The sequence below is a fragment of the Lontra canadensis genome, unplaced genomic scaffold (genome assembly GCF_010015895.1).
Source record: "Lontra canadensis isolate GAN:19392208 unplaced genomic scaffold, GSC_riverotter_1.0 scaffold37, whole genome shotgun sequence".
In the NCBI taxonomy this organism is placed as follows: Eukaryota; Metazoa; Chordata; class Mammalia; order Carnivora; family Mustelidae; genus Lontra; species Lontra canadensis.
The window spans coordinates 682687-706202 of record NW_022631031.1 but is presented as its reverse complement, the minus strand read 5'-3'; the positions used below and the strand labels follow the sequence as shown (position 1 = coordinate 706202).

At 37.2% G+C, this 23516-nt stretch overlaps 1 protein-coding gene and 1 pseudogene across 1 annotated transcript in view; one reads left to right on the top strand and one right to left on the bottom strand.

The window, feature by feature from the left end:
* Positions 1-23516, bottom strand: part of PIP4P2 (phosphatidylinositol-4,5-bisphosphate 4-phosphatase 2) — a 59291-nt gene that overhangs the window by 6875 nt on the left and 28900 nt on the right. Inside the window, exons 4-5 of the mRNA XM_032869066.1 lie at positions 22867-22990; positions 10364-10416 (exon numbers count right to left, since the gene is read on the bottom strand). Coding sequence (XP_032724957.1) covers positions 10364-10416; positions 22867-22990 — 177 coding nt within the window. The remainder of the gene's footprint in view (positions 1-10363; positions 10417-22866; positions 22991-23516) is intronic.
* On the top strand, positions 17250-17804 carry LOC116874421 (annotated as a pseudogene).

Here is a 23516-nt window from a genome sequence, read left to right as displayed (position 1 = left end):
GGTCATAATTCCAGGGTTCTGGGATCAAGCCCCTCTTCGGGCTCCCTGCTCCACAGGGAGCCTGCTTCTTCCCTCTCCCTCTGCCTGCTGTTCCTCCTGCCTGTGATCTCTTTCCTGTCTCTCTCTCTCTGTCAAATAAATAAAAATTTTTAAAAAATTTATTTCTCTTACATATGAGAATTCAAAGGTAAATGTACAGCTTAGGGTTGGTAGACTGCTCTGTTCTGTGATAAACTGCTATTGCCAAACAACACAGGTGATGAGTCTCCTGCTGCAGATGCCTTTTCCAGCCAAATGGAAGAGGGGAGAGAAAATTAAGACAAGTTTTGCCTTGGGGTGCCTGGATGGCTCAGTGGGTAAAAGAAAAGTTTTGCCTTAACTGAAACACATGACTACAACCTTCCTCAAGAGAGGCTTGAAATTGTGGTTAGCTGAGTGGCCAGTCAGACTCTGAAAAGTTCTTCTGGTACAAGGAAGAAGAGGAGAGCAATCTGCTCTTTTAATTAATATTAATATTATTATTTTTATGTTGGTTAGTGTTCGTATGGGACCTTTCCTTTGGTGAAGGTTTTGTGATTTGATCTTTTTTCCGTTTTTTACTCTCATCCTATGCTCTTGTATTTCATGAGTTTATTCTTCAAACTGCACAAAGACGGACCTCAGTCTAGTCTGATAATTTGTAGCAAGCCCTGCTGACAGTTTCTGTCTAATTACATTATTCTGAAAGCTGATATATATATGGATTATTTCTGATCTCTTATTTTCACTTTCTGTAGTTTCTGTATTTCCTATGATTTTCCACCCTCTTTTCTGGACTTCTTGTGGATTGACTATAATTCTATTAATTTCCATTTTCCACCTACTATTTAGAAAGTTTTACAATTTGTACTAATTTAGCAGTGACATGTAAAATTTAACATACATAACATTTAAAATCTAAAATTGTAAATCTACCCTCCCAATAAAAATAGGAATTTTAGAAAGCTTTAACTTCAAATATTCTGCTCCCGTCTTATATGTTCTTGTTCTGCGATATTTTGATTCTGTTATATTTTTATTTCTCCAAATTCATTGGCATTAATATTATCATTACTGTTATTTTTGCTATTTTATACAATGATCCCGATGACTGTTTACAAGTTACAAGATTACTTGCCTTGTAGAAATTTCTTCTGGGATATTTTTCTATTTTCCCTAAATTCATCCTTTAGTAGTTTCTTTGGTAAGGGTATCAAGATGGTAAATGTTCTCGACTTGTTGCTGTTGTTGTTTGTGGTTCATTGGTCTGCATTTGAAAACACTTTTATTCTGCCTTCATTATTCTACTATGACTTAGATTGGTCTATAATACCAGTCTGACAGTTAATTTCTCTTAATACTTTTAAGTATTTTTAAATTTATCTTTTGGGTTCCATTGTTGCTGTTAAGATGTTTGTTGACAGAACGGTTATCTTTTTTTATAGTTAAAAAATCTGTTTTGGGGAGCCTGGCTGTTTCAGTAGGTGGAGCTTGCGACTCTTGGTGTCTGGGTCTTGAGTTTGAGCCCCACACTGAGAGTGGAAATTACTTAAAAATTTTTTTCTTTTGGAAAAAAATCCATCTTTTCTCTCTCTGCTTTTGGTATCTTCTCTTTATCTTAGGTTTCCTGCAATTTCACTACAATGCATTTGCTTATTTTGCACAGATTTCACTGCTCTTTTTGAATCTAAGGGTTTGTATCTTTCATAGATCTGGAAATCCTTAGGGATTAACTCTTCAAATGCCCCATCTCATTCTTTGTTTTTGCCTTCTAGATCAGATATATTTCAGCTTCTCTCATACATATTTGTCTCAACACTACTCTCACCTGTGTGCCCCTGATGGATTCTGGGTAATTTACCTACCTCTCTCTTCTAATCCACAACTTCAGTTTTCAGCTTCATCTGCTGCTTTACCTGTCCATTGCATTGTAATTTCTGTAAGTTTTATTGTTGCTTTTAAAATTTAGCTGGTTATTGTTTTTGCTAAGTAAATGTGTTATTTTGAGACAACTGCAGATTTATGAATAATACAGAGAGATCTCATATTTTTTTTAATGCAATTTCTCCAATGGTAACAACATCTGGAAAACTCTACAGTACAGTATTATAACCAGGATATTGGCATTGATACAATCCACTGATAGTCAGATTTCCTGCTTTACTTATACTCATTTGTGTATGTGTGTATTTAAATCTACACAATCTTATCATATGTGTAGTTTTAAGTATCCATCAGCACAGTCAAGATACAGAACAGTTCCAACACTATAAGGATGCTTTTATAACCACACCTACGTCCCTCCCACCTGCCTACCCTCTGCACCCACCACATTATCACTAATCTGTTCTCTATTTCTAAAATTTCACCATTTCAAAATGTTACATAAATGGGATCCTACTGTAGGCAACCTCATGGCACTTTTTTTTTTCCACTCAGCCTACATTCATCCAAGCTGTTGCATATGTCAATAGCTCATTCCTTTCATTGCAGAGGTAGTATTTCAAGGTATGGAAGTACCACAGATTGTTTAACCATTCACTCATGGAAGAACATTTGGGTTATTTCCAATTTGGGTCTATTAAGAATAAAGTTGCTATGAGAATTTGTGTACAGTTTCTTGTGTGTGCTTGATCATTTTTTAAAATTTAAATTCAATTAGCCAACATATCGTACATCATTAGTTTCAGATGTAACATTCAATAATTCATCAGTTGCGTATAACATCCAGTGCTTATCACATCGTGATCCCTCTTTAATGCCCGTCACCCAATTGTCCCATCTGCCCATTGACCTCTCCTTCCTCAGCCCTCAGTTTGTTTCCCAGATTCAAAAGTCTCTAGTTTTATCTGTTTTCTCATTTCTATTTTTTAAAAATATTTTATACATGGCTATAGCATATTCTGTATCTAATAATTATATCTGAAGTCCTTGGGAATCTAATTATACTGTTTGTTTCTGATGTTGATTATGCTTGTAGTACCTTGTTTCCTCATGTGGTTGGTAATTTTTGTTGAGAATTTATTTTGGCAGTTCTTAATATAAAAAATTCGTAAGAATGGTTTGGGGTGGCTTCATCACAGAGAATTTTCATTTGCTTTTCCCAGGCTCCCTAGAATGATACAAACCTTAAACCACTTTAAATTGCTTTCAGAGACTGGCTTTTCCTAGACCATATATATGAAGTAAAATACAAGGTTCAAACTCAGTGTTCTTATAAAATCTCTATAATATTCCTTTTCTGGTGGATTTTTTTTTTTTTCCATCCACTCTTTTCATGAAGAACAGCCTTAAGGACTTTTTCTGGGGGTGAGGGGATAGTGTTCCCACTCTCAACCTTCTGCAAGTCCAAGGTCTTCCTCTCATTCTTCATCTGAACATTGAAACCCAAGGGTCTGGATCACCAGTATTAGTAAACACTCTCACGATATTTGAAATGACAGTCATAATTGTCCTTGCCTCTTTATTTCAGGTTCTTGGGTATTTTCTTAACTTTCATATGAACTGACCTATGCATTTAAAAAGATGTTTGTTAGCATTAAGTAGTCTTTCATTTTACTGGATGTAAAAGTCAAGAGCATTTAATATACAAAATATGGATAGTAAATCTCCCAGGAGGAAAAGATCATCCAATACTTCCCAAACATCTAACAATTCACTCTTCAAATTATTAACTTTTCCTTTCACAATACTCCCCTATTAACCCCGGGTCTTATAAAGGACTTCTGGAAAAAGATGGTGCCAAGCAATGTTACTTATAGCATAACTTTCGATGAGGTAGCTAGGGAATGTTTTATTAGAGGCAGCTTAAAGGCAGGGTAAGATGTGAACAGATGAGAAAGTAAGTAAGTCATTTTAGCAGATAACAATGACATTGTTTAGGTATGAAAAACATAAGAATTTTGGTCAAGAAACACGCACCAGAATAACCTTTCTTTCAGAGAAGGTTTCGGTAGGTGAATAGTAGAGTCCTGGAAGCAAGGGCTGTATGAGCTCACTTGTGAAGTTAACTAGGGGTTTTCCAGGAATGAGAAAGGGACCAGCCAGGTCATCCCAGCCTAGTAGGGTGAGATTTAGGGACAGAGGCAAGAAACTGTACTATGTATGTGTGGAAGTAGGATTTGTTGAGGATGGCACAGAGTGAGTTGTGTATAAAGGTCAAAGAAAACATAATAAAGATATCACTAAAGAGATTAGGCAAATACCTAAGCTTGGAAGGTTGTATATACCTTGTTAAGAAGTTTGGAATTCTGGGACGCCTGGGTGGCTCAGTTGGTTAAGCAGCTGCCTTCGGCTCAGGTCATGATCCCAGCGTCCTGGGATCAAGTCCCATATCAGGCTCCTTGCTTGGCAGGGAGCCTGCTTCTCCCTCTGCCTCTGCCTGCCTCTCTGCCTACTTATGATCTCTGTCTGTCAAATAAATAAATAAAATCTTTAAAAAAAAAAAAAGAAGTTTGGAATTCCATTTTGGATTTTAGGCAATGGGCCTATAATAGTCCATATGGTGCATTTATGTCAATAAGAATATATCCTTCCTAGGGATACTTTATATGCCACATATATAGACAAACCTAGAATAACAATGAAAATAGCACCTTGTTGTGCAGTATTCAACCTGCACAACTGTACATCATGACCATGAATTTTGGAGCTACTAAAAGATTTGGAGCCAGAGAGTTTAAAATCATATTTGTATCCAGGGCCATTACTCTAATAAATGGAAAAGAGAACAGCAAGGCTGAAGGCCAAGAGATAAATTAGGAAGCCATTACAACAGTCCTGGAGAGGGATCCCAAATGTATGAACTAAAGTAGGAATAGTGAGACTAAGAGAACAGAATTGAAATGTCAAGAGACAGAACTGATAGGACTTGTTTCCATTTGGATACAGGGAATAAAGATACATTCAGATTTCTGGCTTGGTCAGCTGGGCAGATGATGTAACATTCACCAGTATAATACATTCATCAACACACAAGGGAGGTGCCTGGGTGGCTCAGTGGGTTAAAGCCTCTGCCTTCAGCTCAGGTCATGATCCCAGGGTCCTGGGATAGAGCCCCGAGTCGGGCTCTCTGCTCCACAGGGAGCCTACTTCCTCCTCTCTCTGCCTGCCTCTCTGCCTACTTGTGATCTCTGTCTGTCAAATAAATAAAATCTTAAACACACACACACACACACACACACACACACAAGGAAGATTAGTTGACAGAGCGTAAGGAAGATGGATATGTGGGTTCGAAATGCCTATGGATACCCAGGTTGAAATAACAATAGGGAAAATAGTGAAAACAGATTGCATATTTATATCTGAAGAGATTTGGGGAGATTTAGTGGCATATTGGTCGAGATTTAATGACATATATATGACAGAGGAAACTGAGAAAACCAAGATCTAGTGTGATCAAGTTGCAACCCTGAAGAAATGCAATATTTAACTACTTGGAAGAGAAAGTGAAGTCAACAAAGGAAATAGCAAAGGAATGTTCTCAGACGTGGGAAGAAAGAAGGAGAAAGTGGTACTAGAAACCAAGAAAAGAACTAATTTTAAGGAAAAAACTGGGATGATCAACAGAACCAAATACCTACTACAGAGAAAAAGCAGAATCAGAGGAATGATCAGATCTATTAGAATCTGCAACTGGGATGTGAATTTTGTCAAAGCAAATTCCTCATCCCCTAGTGGAACTGATGGCTAATTGCACTTCACTGAAGACAGAATGGGTGCCATGATCAAACAGAGTTATGGATAAGCACTAAAAGGGAGAGAACTGCCTCCCTCTGAGAAGAGAAAATGAAGTACGTATAGACACAGGTAGTGGATAGACAGGCAGCATGAAGACGAAGGAGTTCATGGATAGCCTCAGTCCTATCAGGAGAGGGAAGGCAAGTCATCTGCTGAGGCTGAGTGAGTTACACAGAAGGGGTGGGAGTTTACGAGGAACAGTAAATTTCTAGAGATAATTGCTTAGGAGAATGGGAGAGGGAGCTAATCAGAGACACTTCAAAATGGAGTATCAAGCAAGGGTTTCACTGTGGAAAGCTATACATTTGGAAAGAGATAACCAATACAGAATTTTTTTCAGATGTCAGTTATCTTGGTAAAGGAAGGGAGAAGCAGTGGCCATACTGATCCAAGACTGGTGGTTTGAAGAGTGGATGGATATGAATTTCAAGGGATGAAGACTTAGTCATTCTAGCAAACCTAGAATCTCTTTATATCTAATATGTTCAAATTGAATTTAGCATCTGTCTGCCAGACATAGATCTTCTAAATATTATCTTAGTGAATAGTTCGATAGCCTCTCAGATGTAAAGTCATCCTCTACCCCCAATCTCTCATACCTTCACATTCAATCCTATCTGTTGTTTCCTTAACATCACATCTACACTTTGACTCCACTGTACCTCAGCACCAATAGCTCCTTCTACAAGGAACCATCCTGCATTCTTTTTTGCATCATTCCCACTCATCTTTAATAACTTACTTCATATGCCACCTCCCAACCAGAAGCCTTCTCTCAAGTTGCCTTTCCCTCCAATCTGGGTTAGAGGCTCTTGAAAGCAGAAAATCATAGGTGAACCTCTTTCAAAGGATTTAAAACTTTATTCTAGTTGACTCTTCTCTTCCTTATACCCACAAGAATCAGTTCCCTGAAGACAAGGTTACACCTTTTATTTTAAGCACCCAGTACCTAGTACAGGACTATTTACTCAATTCATAAATAATTATAAAAGAAAGCACTAAAAACCAAAATAAAAGAGAGTAAGAGCCCACTATTGTTTAAAATGTCAGGAGACGACCCACAAAGGAGTATGTCAGTGATACAGAGAAATGATAGCCAATAATAACTATCATGGATTAAACCGCCATCTTTACCAGTCTTAAGTCTTTATAATAATACAGTCCAAGTACTACTTCAGAAAACTAGGACTACAACTCCCCTTCTGCAGTGGCCACAAGCCACCCAGCTTACTGAAAGAGCAAGCTCACCTTTAGCTCCAATGGAAAAAGAGTGCTTTTTGGTCTCTGGATCCACTGGGAGAAGCTTTCCTACACATGTTTTGGGATGGTTTCATAGTAATGATTTAGTAACCCCTTTAACATAAACATAGCTTTAGGATATTTTATACTTGTGTTTAAAGAAATAAAATTTCTGGGTGGCACAGGGTTAAGCATCTCTCACTTTCCAGCTCATGATCTTAGGGTGATGGGATCAAGCTCCACTTCCGGCTCCATGCTCAGTGGGAAGTCTACTTAGGATTCTCTCTTCCCCTCTTACAGCCTCTCCCCCTGCACTCGCATTCTGTCTCACTCTCTCAAATAAATCTATTAAGAAGATTTTAAAAAGAGGGACGCCTGGGTGGCTCAGTTGGTTAAGCAGCTGCCTTCGGCTCAGGTCATGATCCCGGCGTCCTGGGATCGAGTCCCACATCGGGCTCCTTGCTCATCAGGGAGCCTGCTTCTCCCTCTGCCTCTTCCTGCCATTCTGTCTGCCTGTGCTCTCTCCCTCTCTCTCTCTGACAAATAAATAAATAAAATCTTTTAAAAAAAAAAAAAAAAAAAAAAAGAAGATTTTAAAAAGTAAAAGAAGTAAGATTCCTTAGACTCTTATCTCAACAGATGACTCGTCATTTTGTTATGAAGAAGAACATTCAAAGGGAAAACAAATGTACATACAAACCATGAGTTTCATGTGATAACAGTATCTTTAGTCAAATAAGTAACGGATGCCCTGAATCCTCCCATGTTTAGCATGTGATTCCAATTCCATAAACGTCCCTTTAAGAATGATTTTAAGCTGACTTATTCCATGTGCATTTCTATGCAAGTTGTTCCTTAAGTAATTGATATAAATTTTTAACATTAATACACTGTCTTGTGATTTTTTTTAAAGATTTTATTTATTTATTTGACAGACAGAGATCACAAGTAGGCAGAGAGGCAGGCAGAGAGAGAGGAAGGGAGGGAAGCAGGCTCCCTGCTAAGCAGACAGCCCGACTGGGGGCTCGATTCCAGGACCCTGGGATAACGACCTGAGCTGAAGGCAGAGGCTTTAACCCACTGAGCCACCCAGGCGCCCTGTCTTGTGATATTTTAACCAATTATAGACTATCTAGACATTCAACACTTTATTATTAGCAAAACATTGCCACTGTTCTAAAACAATGACGCAAGCAAATCACGAAAGCAAAATCCTTAACCTTTCTAACAGTTCCTCATCTGTAAAATGAGGGTCATAATTCCTGCATTCCAGGATTGCTGGAAGGATAACAGCTAATACACCTCTGTAGAGAAAGGAACCATCACTGTGCTTAGCATACAATCTACTAATCACAGGAACTTTTTGCTATTTCCCATGGAATTTTTATTTATTTATTTACTTATTTTACCTTTTTTTAAGATTTTTTTTTTTTTTTTTAGAGAGGGAGAGAGAGCACGCACTAGCATGTGCATGCATGCAGAGGAAGGGGCAGAGGGAGAGGCAGCGAAGCCCAAGCCCACTATGTGCTGAGCAGCGCCTCACACGGGGTTTGACCTCACAACACCTGAGATCATGACCTGAGCTGAAACTGAGAGTTAGATGCTTAATGGACTGAGCCACGCAGGTGCCCCTTCCATAGAATTTTTATCCCAATTTAATGTTCTTAGTGAAGATAATTGCCATTTAATTTTTTTCATTTTTGTGAAAATATAGATAACGCACAGAAATATTTATCATTCACATACATATTCACATACTTATGTGGGGGAGTGTCTATTTTTCTGTATATTACTTGGGGTTATCCACTTTGCTTCTCCATACAGACTTGTACTGAATTCAACAAGGTTAAGAATTCAGTTGGTTAATTTCACAAATAAATTAAAAGGAAATGTCTGTTCCTCTGAAGCTAGAAATATGCTATAAAGAAGTTACTCTTATAGGGCTAGATTCAGTTGGAATTACATCTAGCAGAGATAAAAGGAGAGATTTTGTTACATATACTCTACTCAGATACTTTTCAATTCTTTTCTCCTAGAGATCATTCTTAGGATTTCCTCAAAACAGGTAAGGTGTTTATATCATACTAAGGACCACACAATTAAATTACGAACTCATATTTTCAGTTTTTAAAAGCTGAACTGTCAAAACACTGCGGTTAAATTTCCTTAGCTCAAGTTACAATTCACACAGATAAGTGGAGAACAATAATCGCTAAATTAAAATTTTATCAACATAAATACTGTGCAGAAAGAGTTAATAGATAGCAGGTCTGAGATAGCTACCCTTAGAAAGGCCCGCTTTCAGGATTGACCTTGGCTGGCATCTGTGAACTTAAATAAAACATTCCCACAATTACCTACCTGATACAAGTGGCTCACTGTGCCCAAATTGTCCGTGCAAACAATATGATTTATGCTGAATATCTGCTTTCCTTCTGAGAGTTTAGAAATTCGGTATGTGCTATGCAAGAGGTGCCTTGTGACCAACTCCAATAAAAACCTTGGTCACAATCTCTAATGAGCTTCTCCAGTAGATAATTTTCACCTGGGTTGTAACAATTCCCTGATGGGAGGAATTAAGCCCTCCTGCGTGACTCTATAGGAGACGACTCTTGGAAACTAGCACCTAGTGTCATCCAGACTTTGACCCATGTGCCTTTTTTTTTTTTCTGATTTTGCTTTGTATAATAAATCACAGCTATGAGTACAAATAAATGCTAATTCTGATTAATCCTCCTAGAAAATCACAGAATCCTGGGGTGATCTGGGAACCCCCCAACAGAGCTGTCATAAAATATCTTTAATCAAAATATCTTCTATTTTTTCCCACATTTATATTGCCTTTTGTTAATTTCCGTAGGTACACTACTTGGGAATAGAGAAAAACATACTGAATACTTAAGACAGGCAATAAATTATATACACTTTTCTATCAGAGAATAATCTCACTGGACAGGACATGAAAAGAGTTAACAACTATCTAATTACAAACCTGCAAACATTTGGTATTTCTCCTAGATTACAGCCCATCTTTTAAATATAAATTTTAGATTATTTGCATAGATTATAACATCTTAGGACATTTATAAATCCTCACCAGGTTACTGGTAATTTTAGTAATTTCTTCATAGAAATTGATTTCCCTTTGGAGAGTGATAATCAAGCCCAATCATTTTCATTTCAAAATGGAATATATTAATCAGTTAAAAGATACCTTTTTTTTAGTTGTGGGAAGCATAAATATATTAAACATGTATTCATGTCTTGTATGTCTTCAAATCAAAATCTACCAAAGTGAGAATTCTTCTCTTTAAACTATTCTCAAGTACCTCCCAGTAGCCTTTCCAATGGTAGAGAAACTTACATTTTTTTGCAGTGTGGGCATTTTGCCAGAGTGTTGAACCTCAGTTCCATCCACTGTAAATAAAAAGAAAAGATTGAAAAGAAAAACAACTGAAAACTATCCAATCTGATAAAATATTTTTTTTAGTTCAAAGGTTACCAGGGATCACAGCAGAAGTAACCCCCTTCTCACGGTTATAGGAGCTTTTCCCCTCAACACTTCTTCCACTCCCTTAAAATAAAGTTTGGGATTCTCCTCTGCAACAGTTCCCACGACTTGCCCAAGTTTCTGACGCAATCTAGGTTGGCTCTATTAATGAAATCCGATCGTACTGCTGTAATTACTGTCATTTCTTCTAGTCTTAGGTCTCAGTTCATTCTCAAGGAAGGAAAACATATTTCATGGACCTTTGAAAACATTTTGCCTTTAAATCTTGAGCACTAAGGGTGTCTGGGTGGTTCAGTCAGTTAAGCACCTACCTTAGGCTTAGGTCATGATCCCATGGCCCTGGGATAGAGCCCAGAGTTGGGCCCCCTGCTCAGCAGGCATCTGCTTCTCCCACTCCCTCTGCCCCTACCCTCCACCCCTGCTTGTCTCTGTCTCTCACACACTCTCTCTATTGCAAATAAATAAAATCTTCTTAAAAAAAAAAACCTTGAGGACTAGCCTTTGAAATATATGGATATTTAAATTCATTACAGCTATTTATAATCTAATTACATGGGAAACCCACAAAGTAAATAAACTAAACAAATGAGATATGGAGAGAACTCAAGTCAGGCAGGTCTCTCTGTTCTGTCCTTGCTTATTCTATGTAACAAAAAGATACTCCTAGGGTGCAAATCTTCTTCCCTGTGAATGTTGGTAATAGAATGAACGATCTTCCTTGTTACTGAGATACCTGAAATGGTTTACTGGTAGTGGGTTAAAGTCTTTGAAAGAATATGCAATATAAATTTAAAGTGTATCTTAACCACAAAATGTATATTCAAAAGTGCCTTTTTCATCTTTCATTTTGCTTGCTTTTCTATATTCCTTCTTGCAAAGGGTCTATTTCCTTTATAGTTTTAGGAGAATTCCTTTAAGTACTTCAGTTTTATCATCAAAACAACTTTTCTTTTATTAAAATTAACTTTTGTTTATTTTGATTTGGAATCACTCTGGTCTCTTTCCATAACTTTCCAATTCTAGGCATAGTAGGGTTTCAATAAATTATACATATCCAAATGTTTTCCACACAATAGAGATAACTTTCAGAAAGTATTTAATGCATAAGTTTTTTTTTTAATTTTTAACAATTATTAACCTAAAAAAAACAAATCTGGGTTTTCCTAGACTTCTCTTTCTTCACTTTCATTTGAAACCTCAAAGAAAGTTAGTTATGCTGCAAATACTTTCTCAGAGTAGGCACACAGAGTCTCAAGATAAATGAAACTTTACATGAATGTTCACTCTCTTTTCAAAATGATTATTTTTCAACATCTGAGAATGCCAAACCAAGGCTACATTTTTTGTTAAAACACTAGTAAATCTTTCTTTCATACTCACTTTGTAACAAGTTAACTTACTATAAAACTTATTCTTAATAGTAAAAATGCCAGAATTAATGTGCTAAACAAAAATTTCTAGAGTTCTACAGAATATTAAGTGAAGAATCCAGAAATCTTACTGGGCATTTTCTTTTCTTTTCTTTTGAGAGAGAGAGAGAGAATATGGGGAAGGGACAGAGGGAGAGAGAAAATCTTAAGCAGGCTCCATGTCAGCAGCACAACTCTGAGATCATGACCTGAGCTGAAATCAAGAGTTGGATGCTTAACCACCTGAGCCAACCAGGAACCCCTTTTTTATGTTATTGTAATTCATTTTAGGACAGTTGCTGAACTTATAAAGTCATTTCAAATTTTATTTATAAAAAACAAATTTAGGTTGCTCATAGTTAAAAGAACCAAAGTAGTTAAGGAGGCAGTTATGAAACCCTTGAGCAAAGAGGAACTCAAAATCCAAGCTTGAAGCCTATTATGTTGGCATAGGAATTCCAGAATTTTTAATGGCCAACCTAAGGAGATGATTTAGTCCAGTATTACCATTTAATAGTGCTCTTCATTTCAGCATAGATTATGCACAGTAAATTGAATTATAACTAAAAAAAAGTTAAGACATTATTATGTAATTAGTAAATTATATAGCCATCAACATAACACATTGGGTTTTGTACTCACTTAAATGCAGCAAACTAAGAAAAGCACCTATTATTAGAAATAATTTTGTCATACTCTATTCAAGTGATTGCAAATACCTGTGCTTGTGAAAGGAAGTTGACTTACTACTGTTCTTTTATCTAAAGCGCAGCCTCTTCTCTCTTAGAATTTTATTGCCATAACTTCAACAGGGGAAAAAAACCAAAATTATCTATTTTCTATCAGGAAGATTAAAGGCAACTTCTCTAAAACACCATCATTTTTAGCAGGGGTCATCCAATATTTGACTTATTTCTAACCATTCTATGTAACAGATAAACTTAGTTTCCCCAAGATATATATATATATATATTTTTTTTTTTTTAAAGATTTTATTTATTTATTTGACAGACAGAGATTACAACTAGTCAGAGAGGCAGGCAGAGAGAGACAGGGGAAAGCAGGCTCCCCACCAAGCAGAGAGCCCAATGCGGGGCTCAATCCCAGAACCCTGGGATCATGACCTGAGCCGAAGGCAGAGGCTTTAACCCACTGAGCCACCCAGGCGCCCCCCCCAAGATATATTTTTTTAATCAACCTTAGAAGGCCATAAGAAAGTTATACTGCTAAAAATGGATCCTTTGATAGTACCTTACTGGATTTTATTTCTTAATGGACACAATAGGTGACTGGTGTCATTGCTTTGAATTATTCACTTTAAAACTATTGCTACTCTCTGCAATGACACCAAACCGTATGTCCTGTGTCCAAGTAAGGAAAATCTGACCCTGACTGAAGGTACTACCCAGGCTCACTTGAGAGCAAAGCTGGAATCATCATCGGTGATTCAGGTACATACTGTAGATTGTTTTTATTGGGGTGTGACAACCCCCCAGTCAGATACTTGTTGACAAAGCATCTGGACCTGCCTTTTATCAGCAAGAAAGAACACCTGCCCCAAAATTAGACTCCACTATTCAGTGTCTTAAGAAACTTCTTCATTTTTCATGCAGGGCTAGCTAAAAACTATGTATTCCCTTTACTCTTCTTTTCTAAGCAATATTCCTCAAAACATTATTCTGGGGGCACCTGGGTGGCTCAGTGGGTTAAAGCCTCTGCCTTCAGCTCAGGTCATGATCCCAGGCTCCTGGGATTGAGCTCTGCATTGGGCTCTCTGCTCAGCAGGGAGCCTGCTTTCCTTCTCTCTCTGCCTGCCTCTCTGCCTACTTGTGATCTCTGTCTGTCAAATAAATAAATAAAAATCTTTTTTTTTTAAAGATTTTTATTTATTTATTTGAGAGAGAGACAGTGAGAGAGAGCATGAGTGAGAAAGTCAGAGAGAGAAGCAGACTCCCCGCGGAGCCGGGAGCCCGATGCGGGACTCGATCCCAGAACTCCAGGATCATGACCTGAGCCGAAGGCAGTCGTCCAACCAACTGAGCCACCCAGGCGTCCCAATAAATAAAATCTTTAAACAACAACAACAACAACAACATTATTCTGACCAGATGATGTCCTCAAAACAGTTTAGAGGTGAAAAATGTTTGTAGGGAAGCCTGAGTGGCTCAGTCAATTGAGCATCCGACTCTTGGTTTTGGCTCAGGTCCTGGTCTCCAGGTCTTAAGATTGAGTCCCACCGCATCAGTTTCTTTTCTGCGCTCAGTAGGGAGTCTGCTTGGAAATTCTCTCCCTCTGCCCCTCCCCGCTCCCAACATAAATAAATAAACCTTAAAAAAAATGTTGTAAATACTACATAAAACTCTTCTTGGATAGTAAAACTAGCACATTCTAAACGTGCTAAAGAATACACCTGTAAAAAAATTGTTTTTAGTTTTTTATTTATCCTAGCATGGAACTCTTTATTCACATAGCACCTATTATCCTATAAAATGAGTGTTCTATTGATTGTACTTTGGAAAACACAAATCTAACTTTTCTAAACATCCCCCATGGTTCCAGCCAGGTTGTGAAATAGAATGTGAGCAGTGTGAATTCATAGTAAATTTAACTTCAGCATTATAACATTGATATATTAGATGATATTATAAACAGAAGGTTGTTGAGGACACAGTCTACTATATTGTTCTTTAAGCCATGGAAATAATTCTCTTTCCGGTCACAGTATTCCAGTAAACCCTCTCCTATGCGATCTTTTAAAAAAAAAAATCATGAATACCTTTTAATGGATCATGTTTTCCTCCTTTCATTGACTCTAGAACACTCACAGCTAAAATTCAGACTAACTTTAACAACTGCACAAGATTAAATATTATGCATATTTATATTCTTAAATATGACTTATCCTGTTTTTCTGCCCTGATTTTCCACTGTTCCTGATTCTTTCATATTTCCTTTCCAAGGTCATTGAACTTTGTAACTTGTCTCAATTGTTTCTAGGCCTCCTAAGGCAAGGCTGAAACAAGGTAGAGAAAAAGTAAGTGAATCCCACTAGTTAAAAGCTTGAAAGACAAAGAACATACTACAGAGGATGTAAGACTTTGTGATCAGCATAATAATAAGGATAATGCAAAATTCTTGAGTCAGAATTAAGAGATTTGCGGTCTATTTATTCTTTATGACACTGAATAGGTCTCATTAATCTGAAACCTCAAAAGTAATAGCCACCCCAGAGGCATGTAATGTGTTCCCCTAAGCACCAAAAACTTCGTTTTCTAGAAATTTTTAAATCATATTTAAATACCATGTATTAATTCAAAATGGACTTTCCTGCTAAAGAATTAAAGATTTTAGACATATTTACTGTGCTAATATGCTAATATGATTCACTTGCCTGCACTAAATATTAAGTAAATGAGAGCTAGTTTTAGAAGTTAGTCTCTGCAATTGCAGGGTCATAGGGAAGTTCTATTTTTAATTTCTTGAGGAATCTCCACACTGTTCTCCAAAGAGGCTGCACCAACTTGCATTCCCACCAACAGTGTAAGAGGGTTCCCCTTTCTCCAACACCTGTTGTTTCCTGTCTTGCTAATTTTGGCCATTCTAACTGGTGTAAGGTGATATCTCAATGTGGTTTTAATTTGAATCTCCCTGATGGCTAGTGATGATGAACATTTTTTCATGTGTCTGATAGCCATTTGTATGTCTTCATTGGAGAAGTGTCTGTTCATATCTTCTGCCCATTTTTTGACATGATTATCTGTTTTGTGTGTGTATTTACCCCAAAGATACAGATGTAGTGAAAAGAAGGGCCATCTGTACCCCAAAGTTTATAGCAGCAATGGCCACGGTTGCCAAACTATGGAAAGAACCAAGATGCCCTTCAACGGACGAATGGATAAGGAAGATGTGGTCCACATACACTATGGAGTATTATGCCTCCATCAGAAAGGATGAATCCCCAACTTTTGTAGCAACATGGACGGGACTGGAAGATATTATGCTGAGTGAAATAAATCAAGCAGAGAGTCAATTATCATATGGTTTCACTTATTTGTGGAGCATAACAAATAGCATGGAGGACATGGGGAGTTAGGAGAAGGCATATGGGGGAAATTGGAAGGGGAGGTGAACAATGAGAGACTATGGACTCTGAAAAACAATCTGAAGGGTTTGAAGAGATGGGGGGGTGGGAGTTTGGGGGAAACAGGTGGTGGGTATTAGAGAGGGCACAGACTGCATGGAGCACTGGGTGTGGTACAAAAACAATGAATACTGTTATGCTAAAAATTAAAAAAAATGATTAAAAATTTTAAAGAAAACCACTGGAAAAAAAATAAATAAAAATAAATAAAAATTAAAAAAAAAAAAAAAAGAAGTTAGTCTCTGGGTTGCACATTACTTTAGAAATTTTCTCCTAGGGTGAAAAGAGTTAAACACATAAACTGCTTTTTGAAGTAATAAAAACCATGTCACATACATTATCTTTTAACCTCTCCATTTGGATCATTCTCTAGAATTTACTGCCAGATGATTTTAAAAAATTAAATATGAACTTTTTAATGTCTTTTTGATTTTCCTTTTTTCCTCATTCCCTTATCTACCCTACTGTCAGTATGTCAATTCTCTCTGAAAAGCTGATGCTATTTCCAAAAATCACCTTCACTTTTCTGGATAATAAAAGGTCAAACATCTAGTCTTGTTCCTCTTCAGGGTTACCCTGATGCAATCCTTTCTAAATAGCACTCATATATACAGAATTAACTATAAAGCTCTACTAAGCTTTCTGTTACTCTTAGGGTAATGTTACTTCCTCTAGGCTAGTAATTTTGTGTGTGCATTAAGAACACTGTAATTTCCCACTGTAGTCTAAACACATTCCATGTAATTGTTGTTTTAATTGTCTTTGTTCTTCAATTAGATTAGAAAACTCCATGAAGACAAGAAATGTGCCGTCCTGTTTCACCAGCATGTAGCCCAGTGCCTGATATGCACTCAGTATATGCTTCTGAACATATGAAGTCAACTCACTTAGATTGTGGCTATAAGATTATCCATGGCAAGGATTTAAAATATAAACTACAATTGAGCAAAATGCAAATATAATTACAGAGGGAAACTCTCTGAAGTAAGTTGAAATCTGTTTTGGAAGATTTTAAAACGGTATTTCAAAATATAATTTGCTCACATATAAGAAAGAAAATAAATATATTTAATATATATTTAACTTAGTCAAATCACTTGATATCTATCAAAACCTATGGAGTCTCCTATACTACAGTAAAGCAGTATAATCTCACTCTGTGCAGCTGTAGCTGGGAGGCTACTGGAGAATGTTGGCCCCATTGGAGGAGCACAGTGGGGTGGTCCATGCAGGATGCCATGGGGCCAGTGCTACCAGACCTTGGAGACCAGACCTTGGAGAAGGTAGTCACTGAACTTCAGGTGCCTCCAGGCACTTGCACCCAAGACATCCAGTGTGGCCTGCAGAGCCATCATGTGGCATTGGCCCTGTGGGGTTGTGAGATTATTAAGGGTGAGCTCTTTGATTCTACAGCAGCTGATGAGGGAACGTGACCTTGTCACAAATGGCAAGGTCTCATCCTTTTCATGGCTGGTCCATATTGTTCTTACAAAGACAAAAAGAGATCCAAAAAATTGTTGGACTTCTCTTCTAGAACCTGAATATGCAACCTTGGGTATAAGACCAAATACAGAGAAAACTTACATTAGAGAGATTCCAGAAAGAAAATCCTGGTTTTGACTTCAGTGGAGCAGAAATCTCGGGAAACTACACTAAAGGTGGAACAGATTTCTCAAATCTTGAGAAAGAACCACTACTTTTTCTCACTGCATTCTATGGATCCCAGCAGATGTTGCCTACTTAATCAAAGGCACAGATTATGTGGTAGGAGGAAAATGTGGAACAAATGTAACGGGTATGCAGGTTGTTTTCAGTTTGGGATTATTATAAATAATGCTGTTGGCAACAACAGCAACAAAAAAAGGAAAATGTGGATTAACCCGCAGTTAACAAATTGCAAAATATCTTTAACTGTAGTTCTAAAAATTGCATTCAAATATGACTTACGTAGGAAACATCTTAAATACCGTGGAAACGATTTTACTGATAGAGAGTAACTGTTTTTTTGGACTTGTGTTTTTGCTCAGCATGAAGTTTCATATGCTACATTTTACTAATTTCATATTTAACTTGTATTTTTAATACAAAAAAATTAGGGTATAGATCATGTGAAATGACTGGGTACCTTCAGGGACAATTAAATTTTTCTTTCAGTAAGTATAATGCAGGAGTGATGTTTAATACACTTTTCTAAATAGGAAAAAAAAAGCAGTATATAGTAGTTCTCAAAAAGAAGTTTGTTAACTATTCCCACCAGCTATATCTAATTTATGTACTTAGTCACTGACTTAATCAATAAAACATAAATGCAAGGAAGATTTATCTTCTCCTACTAGATTGGAAAAATCCTAGCAATTCTGATTAAATGTAGTAAATTAGATGCAGGCATTTCCATTTCCTTTCCCAAACTTGACCAAAATGATAGAAAATGAATTTAAAAATGTATACTACCACATAGATAAAGAGGAGAAATGACCTCAATTTTTGGACAATGGAAAGTTAATGAAGACTTGGCAGCTGGCTTAGCGAAAGGGATACTGAAAGTTGAGGACTGTCAGCAGAGAGCTATGTCGACTCAAAGCTGGTTCACACTGAAGAAAGGCAGAGCAATTCAGCTCTTGGGGCTACTACGTGTTTTCTAAGGTGGGGCTGGGAGTAGTGAGACAAACAGCAATATGGGCTGTAAACTCTTCCCTACACACAAAACCAGAAAGCCCTCTCTCCCCAGTACATACAAGAACAGAAGGATTTATCCTAAAAAGAAACTGGACTAGAGAGCTTGTGAACTTAGAAACACCAAGCATAGCAGAAGGCAAGAATAAAACATCCTAAAAAGAAAAAGACGAAGTTAAAATCTACGGTTTGAATAGTGAATAAGACATTCTCCTCATTACCTTTCTTAAGTCCTAAATGCCGTTTCCCAGGCATATCACTCACAAGAAACTGAGGGATTGTTGCCCTGAGAAGCTTGTCCTCAAAGAAGACTTCTTGGTACCAAGAGTTGACAATTCTTCAAAAATGAGAAAAGGGAGAAGAAAAAAGAGTGGAAGAGGAAGAAGGAGGAGGAGAGATGAAGGAAGGAAGGAAGGAAAGAAGTTTCACTCCTGCTACATAAATAGAGCTTCCAATCAGTGCTGACCCTCAAATATAAATGAACTCTTCAGTAAAAATCTCTATTACAAAAAAAAAAAAAAAAAAAGAGAGAAAGAAAGAAAAAGAAAAAGTGGGGAGAAAACAGAGACAAGGCATAAAGAACAGTACCTCAGGAAAAAAAAAAAAAAACAGAATTAATAGTTTCAGAAAGATACCACAGAGAAGAGAATGCTCTTTAGAAAAAGGAAAACATCAACCAAAGAACACAGGAAAACTCTTCAAAATTAAAAATTAAGTTAAATAACCTGAAATTAAAATTTTGGATTAAGTTTAGAGGACATAGCTGGGTAAGTTTCCCAGTAAGTAAAGGAAAAGGCAAACTAAAAAGAAAATGTTGAAAGAAAGAAAGAAAGAAGAAAAGGAAAAAAAGAGAAAAGAAAAGAAAGAAAGTCAATAATTCAGGTGATCTAAAGGATTCTAGAAAGAATGAACAAAGAAAATAGTATGGACTTTAAGAGAACCCACTGAGTACCCAGACAACGAACTCAAACATATTCTCCCTCCCTAGGACACATTCTTTTTTTTTTTTTTAATTTGAGTATAGTTGCCATACAAGGTCACATTAGCTCCAAGTGAACAACATAGTGATTCAACTATACGTTATGCTATACTCAGCACAAGTGCAGCTACCATCTGTTATACAACACTGTTACAGTATTTACTCCATTCCCTATGATATGCCTTTTATTCCATGACTTACTCACTCCATAACTGCAAGCCTGTGTCTCCCACTCCCCCTCAACATTCATCCCACTACATACCCTACTCTGGCAAAAAATACAAGTTTGTTCTCTGTATTTATGGGTCTGGTCTGTTTTTTCATTTGTTTTGTTTCTTAGATTCCACATATGAGTGAAATCATATGTTTGTCTTCCTCTGTCTGACTTATCTCAATAAGCATAACATCATCAAGGCCCATCCATGTTGTCACAAATGGCAAGGCCTCATCCTTTTAATGGCTGTGTAATATTCATGTGTGTGTGTCTATGACATCTCCTTCAACCATTCTAAGACACAATCTAATGCCATTTCAGAGCACCAGAGAAAATGAAAGAAGAAAGGAATATAAAGAGAAAAGAAAATCAGAAAGGACATGGAATCAGAGCCGCAGGTGAACTTCTTGACGACAGTGGGGAAAAATCTTTTTTTTTTTAATTTTTGAGAGGAAACAATTAGCGACCTATAATTCTACATCAGGACAAACCATAAAGTAAATGTGAGATGAGATTAAAAACTATTTAAGAGGGATGTGTGGGTGGCTTAGTCAGTTAAGTGTCTGCCTTTGGCTCTTTTGGCATGATCCCAGAGTCCTGGGATCAAGTCCCACAACAGCCTCTCTGCTCAGCGGGAGTCTGCTTCTCCTGCCTGCTGCTCCCCCTGCTTGTGTTCTGTATCTCCCTCTTTCTGACAAATAATAAAATCTTTTAAAAAAAAAAAGAGAGAGAGAGAGAGAACTATTTAAGAGGGGGGGCCTGCGTGGCTCAGTCAGTTGAGTGTATGCCTTTGGCTTGGGTTGTGACCTCAGGGTCCTGGGATCGAGTCCCGCATAGGGCTCACTGCTTGGCAGGGAGCCTGCTTCTCCCTCTCACTCTGCTTGTGTTCTCTCACTCTTTCTCTCAAATAAATAAATAAAATCTTTAAAAATAAAAACTATTTAAGAAGTAAAAGTTGTCAAATTTATTTCCTTGCATTGCATTTTCTCAGAAAGCTAAGAAAGGATGTGCTACACCAAAATGAAGGAATAAACCAAGAACTGTGAGGATGACACTGGATCCAACACAGGAAAAGGAAAAAGGAATTCCTAGGATAAAGATGAAGGGAAATCCCGTGATGGCAGCTGTGTAGCTGGAAACCTCAGTAATAGATTCCCTGATGTGTATGACTATATTGATAGTAATTTTACAGTTCTTTAAAAGAGTATACGAAGAACTAATGATTTGTACATAGAAAATTAAACAAATTCAAAAGGAGGAGAGACAATTATTCTTTTTTTTAAGTAATCTCTACTTTCAATGTGGGTTTCAAACTCATGACCAGGAGATCAGGATTTGGATGCTCTACTGACTGGGCAGGCCACCAGCCAAGCACCTCAGAAGGAGGGCAGACAATTAGTAACAAAAAAATTAACAAATTCTGAAAGACCATACAGTACTGAAATATAGTATATACCACTTGACTCAGCTGTGAACATAATTTATCTAATCATAAAAATTAATTTATTTAATCAAAACATAATTTATCTAATCAAACACTAAGTATGATTTGATTAAATAAAATATTAAAATTCTACTGAGACCATGGAGTAAAGAGAAGGACAAAGACTGGGGGAAAGGGTGTTATGAGTGTTAAGTCCTCAACCTGCATTGTACAGGGTAATAGGTAATATCTAAAATTGCCTAATCAAAAGGAAAAAAGAATAAGCAAACAATTTAAACACATGTAGGTAAATACCAGGAGAGCTGCTTAAAGAGTTCAAAGTATGTGGGGGACTGTATTTAGGGATGACTGCTACTCTCCCTATCAACTTATAATCTCATTTGACATTAGAATTATGTACATGAATTACTCTACTAAAAATAAAAAGTAGAAAGAAAAAAAGCAAATCATCTACACTTTCTTAAATGAGTTTGTCTCCTCGTTCATGCCAAGGAAGTAGATCTTGCGGTGGGAGACCGCTGTGACATCAGACCTGCCCATGCTCACACTCTGCAAGTTTTCCTTTAATACTTAGGTTCTAAGGAAAATATGCTGTCTCCTATGAAGGCTGAATAACAAAAGAAAATCTTACCGACAGAGTAAAGCACTATGGAATTAACTTTTAAAAACCAAACTTAGGGGGTGCCTGGGTGGCCCAGTTGGTTGAACAACTGCCTTCAGCTCAGGTCATGATTCTGGAAGTCCTGAGATCAAGTCCCGCATCAGGCTCCCTGCTCAGCAGGGGGTTTGCTTCTCCCTCTGCCCCTCCCCCTGCTCATGCTCTATCTCATTCTCTCTCTCTCTCTCTCAAATTAAAAAATAAATAAATAAATAAATAAATAAAATTAAAAAAAAAAATCACCAAACTTAGGGTTTAAAGTTAAAAGTAGAAACACAAGAACTCTTGTTCTTTACAAGAACTTTTGCATATATATAACCACTTTCACCTTCTTACTTTTTTTCCAAGTAGTTTACCTAATTATGGACACCAGAGTTAATTTCCTTTACTCCAAGTTTGACTTTTAAAAATCAGAAAAAAATTGGTAAATTATAATAAGAATTTTTCTCAACTCTAGAAACCACAAAGCAGGGCCACTACATGAGATTGTGCACTTTGTTTTTTGCTGAGGGGAGGTGACAGTGCCACTCACCAACCAAAGACACCCATGTTTTTAAGCCCAGAAAGAAAGGGCACTGTTTCCCATTAGCCTACCCAGAAAGGCCCCTTTTTGCAAATGAACCAATCAGAGAATGCACCTTTTATCTAATTCACTAAAGATGTAGGACACCCTAGCTGAACCTCTGATTAACTGTCTTCCTTTAAGAAGGCTTTCTTTTAATCGTCTGATTAATTTGGACTTGGACAAAACTAGAAGAGCTTGAGCCGTGGTCAAAACTATATGATCACATCTACATGTACAGATTGATACCACTATAACAAATGTCTGGTTACCTACCAGGAATGTGTTTCCACAATGCCCACACACGACCCTTGTACCTTCTGGCTGGACTGGCAATGCAGGTTGAGCTGGCTGTTCTTCAGAAATAAGCATTACTGGGCTAAGGTTAATTATGCGTCTACTGTGGAGAGAGAAAGAAAACAATTTCATTATCCCACAAATGGACGGAGGGCAAAACCTGTAATATACGGTACGGCACTGAAAATAGATTACACTTGTTTTATAAATTGTCAGGCTTCGAAGCCAAATTCACAGAAAGTGGCAATAATTTCGAAAGCAAAAAAAGAAAGCTGTTTCATATTTGTGATGGAAACCATATATTATGGTGTTGTTTCTAACCAATGGCCTTCAGAACCATTTAACTGCCATTTCCAAGTTCCAATCAGAAAATTGTTTTTATCATTCCCTATCTAGGAAGACAAGTTGAGTTTGGTAGAAGACTACACAAGTTAAAGCATTCTACATCAACAAATACGCGTGTGCCATGAAGGTGCCAAAGTGCTGAGTCACAGCCAAATTTCTCTGGGTAGGCTGGTGTTCTTTGAGGTCTATTTAACCAGAGACGGACAAAAAGGAAAATGGGAGGTTTCTTTCCTATCTATTCCATCAGATGGCGTTGCAAATGACTCATATCATGGTCAAAAAGC